At 42.1% G+C, this 5,937-nt stretch overlaps 1 protein-coding gene across 1 annotated transcript; it reads right to left on the bottom strand.

Annotated features, from left to right (window-relative positions):
- Positions 1-2,162: 2,162 nt before the first annotated feature.
- LOC146722371 (uncharacterized) lies at positions 2,163-2,690 on the bottom strand. The gene has a single exon (XM_085484897.1). The coding sequence runs from the start codon at positions 2,688-2,690 to the stop codon at positions 2,163-2,165; it is 528 nt and encodes a 175-aa protein (XP_085341023.1).
- Positions 2,691-5,937: the final 3,247 nt, after the last annotated feature.

A 5,937-nucleotide genomic window follows, 5' to 3' on the forward strand; every position in this document is an offset into this window, starting at 1 on the left:
AGCACGGATGAAAGGACTGTGACGTTCTCACATACCCCGTCCACCGGCCGGAACCCCCTTTGGCGCTTGTCGAAGATGTCGAGGGCTGCCAATCTCTTTGCCAATATCTTGTGGAAGTGTCTTGTTATAACGGATCTTATGCTGAGAGGACGGTACTCCGTCGGACCTGGCCGATCGGACATACCCCCCTTCTCAAGGAATACCGTTCTGGTTGTGGCGATTGACGAGGGGATCGTCTCTGCCAGGAGCAGCAGATTGAACAGAAGCGCACGAAGAATCGCAGGAACAGCGTTCCACATCCTCGGCATAATCTGGTCCATCCGGGCGCAGTGCCAATCCATACGGAAATCCTGTTTACCTCTGCAGGTGTTATAGGATCCCAGAGCAAGGTCTTATCCGCCACAGGAACTGGATCCGTGGCAGCGCCATCGCCGAGACCTTCAAGGTGAATCCCTCTCAAACTTGACGTACGGCCCCGGCCAGCACTCGCAGCCTGTGCCGCTTCCCCAAACGACTCACGCAAGTCCGTCATGTCTCCATCCGCACCGCTGGAGGCCTCCATAATGGGGCGCCAGCAGTTAAAGAATTCGACAGCAGACGGCCTCTCGCGCACCGAGTCGCCCTCGAGGATACGCGACAAACAAGACTTCTTGTTCTTCTTGTAGAGGGATTGCACAATTGCATACTCCCTCTTTCTCCTCTGCTCCCTGCTCTCTCGCTTGACTGGAGGACAGTGCTTCTTTGCCGAAACGCGTTGCGGAGGGCGCACTTGTAGCGGCCGAGGGAAGATCATGCCCAGCCATCTCTAGATAGCCAAGACGTCGACCCTCCCCGCCGTCAGAGCATCTCTTGCCGTGCCAGCAAGAGTATCAGCCTCGTAGCTACGGAACGCCGCACTCTGCTCTACGAGTGATTGTATCTTGTCCCGCAGCCTCTGAGAACTTTGTTCAGGGGAAGGCTGATGTGCGCTTTGATCGTCAGTACTAGCCTCAGTGGCCGCAGGAATGGTGTCGGCTCGTGTCATCACCGCACCATCCCTATCGCCCTCATCGATCACAATCGCGCGACGCGATTGGATCTTTTGGCAGAAGTCTCTAACCATCACTCGGTAAGGCTCCTGTTGCCGTTTACCCTTGATGGCTTCGAGACTCCTATTGGGGAACCTTGTCTCCAGATACTGGTTAATGAAAAACTCCCCGGCTAAGGTGCCTTCAGCCTCAGCGCGTGCCATGAGTCTAGTTTCCTCAACTGACCATCTGGCCTTTACGCGGTCAACATTGATAGCACTGTTGGCTTGTAGTGGGTGAGCACGTACTTTGTGGACACCAAGACCACGCATGTTCCGGAACCTCGCCGAACACTGCTCACAGCTGACCATTTCCTCCTCTAGGCTGTCCACTTCAGCCTGGCTGGTCCTTATAGTGGTTTGCGACGGACCAGCTGCTACCCCGTCAGGGTCCTTCGCACCTCTCGCGCTCTCACTCAAGCGAGCACTCGCACGCAGTCCCCGGGCCATCCGAGAACCCGGGACAGTATTCTCATTCAAATTTCTCTCCATAATTAACTGCGTGTAGGGGGGCAAACGGATTGACAACCGAGAGCCCCCCAAGAAACCCCGGTCTTTCTTAGCCCCACAACTCACCATGACCGTAGGCGCATGGGCCGAAGCCCTTAGGGGCGCACTTCGCTGTACCCGCTCTTAGTCGACACCTACCGAGTTTAAACTTTCAAAGTAGGCCGTTTCCGGGAGCACCACAAGGAGGTGGAGGTACAACTTGGACGTGAGAGGCTGAAGGTCCTTACTAGAGGACTTCGTTGGCGCATCACGAACCAACCACGACTCTCTCTAAGTACCATCGCAGCGTGTTGCTTTGAGGACCGAGAGAGTCATAGTTACTCCCACACAATCCTTTTTGTATTCTTCTATTTCGAATTCCCCCTGCGGACCCTAGCGGCGGGGGGTCGGACCTCGTGGCCCGTCTGTGTCGGTGGTTAGTCGCGGGAGCGCCGCGAGATGGCGCGCGGTGCGCTGGGGGGCCCTTAGCGGCGGGCTCGGGCCTTTGCCCGGCGATCTTATCGGCCGAGTCGGGAGGTTGATACAGTGAGCCGCGAGATGGCGTGGGGGGTATGGCGCTGGAGGAATTACGGCGGCTGGCCCTGTCCTACGCCCCGATGGTTTCCTCGTCCTCTTCCTCGGATGCCGCCTTGAGGTCCTGCACATGGATGTGGCGGTGCCATCGTCCTCGGGCGTCCTTGAGGTCAACGATTACGGGGGATACGATCCTCCGGACAGTCATCGGTCCGCTGTACTTCGGGGCCAGCTTGGCGTTGAACGCGTTGGCCTTGCTGGACAGGGGGCGGTCGCGTTTCCAGACGCGTTCGCCCAGCTGCGGTCGCCAGTCTCGTCGCCGTAGGTTGTACGGCTTCTCTTGCCGCTGGAAGGCCCGGGCGAGGTGGATTCGGACCACCTTGTAGGCGTCCTCCAACTGGGTCTGGCGGGTGCTTGGTCCTGGTGCTGGTGCGGTTCCTGGTCGATCCTCTGGATGTGGGCGGGCGAGCTCTCGGCCGTGCAGGATGTAGGCCGGAGTGTATCCGGTGGCCTCATGTCGGGCGGTGTTGATGGCGAACTGTAAGGCGGGGATTCGCTCGTCCCAGTCTTTGTGCCGCCGGCCTACGTACTGGCTGATCATTGTTTTAACCGTACGGTTCGCTCGCTCTACCGGATTGCATTGCGGAGTGTACACGGGGGATGTCCGATGTTGTATCCCAAATTTATTTTGGAGCATTTGTTTTTTTGCGTTTTTAGACCTTTTTAATTTCTTTAGAATCTGACCCTATTTATTTGATTTCTTTAATTTCTGATGAAATATTCAGATTTTTCAATATAAGGTTGTTTTTAAATTTTTTTATATTGTATTATTTTGTTTTCGTTATTTAATCTTGAGTCATTCTTTGTTTAATTTTAACAATAGGAACTTCAGTCTATTTTTGATTTCTGAGAAAATAGATCAAGAGGAAAAACTAAAACACAGTTCTTATTTTGCCATAATTCGCCCCTAGCCAAGATTTTAAATCTTCAAAGCTTTGTTGTCCATAATTATGTTGTACAAACTTAAATTAAATTGGTGGAACTTAAAAAGTGTATAATTATTACGCATTGTAAGGCCAGCGTGAATTAAATATATATATTTTATAAATTAAACTTTCGGCTCGTATACAATTAAAATATGTGTTTTAATAAAAGGCCAACTTAACGAGCTTATATGCTAATAATTGAAAAATTTTTTATTATTAATTTACGTCATACTATACAAAGTTACGATAAACGTTTCGACTGTACGACAGTCTTTCTCAATATCCTAATATATGTTAAAAAATTATATTAGTCATTTCGACATCATAAATAAATACAACAATTATAAGATTATATGACGAACGCAGTACAAAATTCATGATTGTTGGCATGAGTTAGAGCGTCAGATGCTGTTATATTATGTAACGACACTGTGAACAAATTAATATATCCGCTCAAATATTACACTACATTTAGATTTTTAATAAATAGTATTAACTACTTTTTTGTCAACGAACATAACACCTTTGTTAAAAAATTATTTCTTTTTACTTAACATAATCACAATGTGTACTTTTTTAAAAAACAAATCGATATCTGGATCTTACAATGTCGGCGCGCTGTATATATACCCAATTTTTAAGATGACGTAGACAATTTTTTTAGAATATCATAATAAGAACCGTCAAGGACGCTCGGTGTCCTTTTTTAGGTTAATACTGTTGTTTTCTTCTTTAATATATATCATTTCTGATATCAACCTTTTATAATAATTCTTTTCATAATCTAGGATTTTTGTGTCGTTCCAATTGAAATTGTGTGTAAATTTACAATATGATCAGAAACCACCGAGTGCCTTGCTGAATCTAATCTAATATTATTTTTATGTTCATTTACTCTTGTACCTAATTGTCTTTTCGTCTGTCCTACATATGTAGCATCACAATTATTACACGAAATCTTATATATGACCCCCGAATTATTTTGGAGCTTATCTCTGTCTTTTTGCGTTGTTATGACTCTGTTTAATTTCTTTAGACATCTGTATCCTACTGTTATATTTGATTTCTTTAATTCTGATGCTACTAGTTCCGAGATTCTTTCAATATAAGGTATCGCTATGAATTTTTTATTATTGTCATTATTTATGATTTCGTTATTTATATCTTGAGTCATTTCTTTGTTTAATCTATTAACAATAAGGAACTTCAGTCTATTATTGATTTCTGAGAAAATGAGATCAAGAGGATAACTATTGCTCAATAAAATCTCTATGATTAATGTTAAATTTTTACTATGAAAACGGGGATGTGATAATAATATTGACCGGTCTACTAATTATATATTACACTTTTTTTGTGGCATATAGGATGATTTCATTTCAATTGAAATGAATCATCCTATATGCCACAAAAAAAGTGTAATATATAATTTAGTAGACCGGTCAATATTATTATCACATCCCCGTTTTCATAGTAAAAATTTAACATTAATCATAGAGATTTTATTGAGCAATAGTTATCCTCTTGATCTCATTTTCTCAGAAATCAATAATAGACTGAAGTTCCTTATTGTTAATAGATTAAACAAAGAAATGACTCAAGATATAAATAACGAAATCATAAATAATGACAATAATAAAAATTCATAGCGATACCTTATATTGAAAGAATCTCGGAACCTAGTAGCATCAGAATTAAGAAATCAAATATAACAGTAGGATACAGATGTCTAAAGAAATTAAACAGAGTCATAAAAACGCAAAAAGAGAGAGATAAGCTCCAAAATAATTCGGGGGTCATATATAAGATTTCGTGTAATAATTGTGATGCTACATATGTAGGACAGACAAAAAGACAATTAGGTACAAGAGTAAATGAACATAAAAATAATATTAGATTAGATTCAGCAAGGCACTCGGTGGTTTTTGATCATATTGTAAAATTTACACACAATTTCAATTGGAACGACACAAAAATCCTAGATTATGAAAAGAATTATTATAAAAGGTTGATATCAGAAATGATATATATTAAAGAAGAAAACAACAGTATCAACCTAAAAAAGGACACCGAGCGTCTTGACGGTTCTTATTATGATATTCTAAAAAAATTGTCTACGTCATCTTAAAAATTGGGTATATATACAGCGCGCCGACATTGTAAGATACAGATATCGATTTGTTTTTTAAAAAAGTACACATTGTGATTATGTTAAGTAAAAAGAAATAATTTTTTAACAAAGGTGTTATGTTCGTTGACAAAAAAGTAAGTTAATACTATTTATTAAAAATCTAAATGTATTGTAATATTTGAGCGGATATATTAATTTGTTCACAGTGTCGTTACATAATATAACAGCATCTGACGCTCTAACTCATGCCAACAATCATGAATTTTGTACTGCGTTCGTCATATAATCTTATAATTGTTGTATTTATTTATGATGTCGAAATGACTAAATTAATTTTTTAACATATTATTAGGATATTGAGAAAGATTGTCGTACAGTCGAAACGTTTATCGTAACTTTTGTATAGTATGACGTAAATTAATAAATAAAAATTTTTCAATTAATAGCATATAAGCTCGTTAAGTTGGCCTTTTATTATATCACATAGTTTAATTTTAACTTGCCATCTTAGTCAACAATGCTGCATGTTGGATCCAAGGTCCGTAGATGAACGACAGGAGGTGAAGTATCGTATTCATATTTCAGCATTTGAATCCCAAAATGGCGCCGCCATTCCAGCCACCGGACAGCTGTTCAACTAAAATTTTTTTTTACTAACACTTTGTACCACACACCGACATACAACGCAAATAATTTTGTGGCCCCAAAATGGCTGTTCATGCGAGGACTTT

This window comes from Nylanderia fulva, unplaced genomic scaffold, assembly GCF_048542155.1.
Source record: "Nylanderia fulva isolate GAGA-0341 unplaced genomic scaffold, ASM4854215v1 Scaffold322, whole genome shotgun sequence".
Classification (NCBI taxonomy): domain Eukaryota; kingdom Metazoa; phylum Arthropoda; class Insecta; order Hymenoptera; family Formicidae; genus Nylanderia; species Nylanderia fulva.

What these genes read in the sequence shown, in the direction of transcription:
- LOC146722371 (XM_085484897.1), bottom strand. Translation starts at nt 2,690, where the DNA reads ATGATCAGCCAGTACGTAGGCCGGCGGCACAAAGACTGGGACGAGCGA.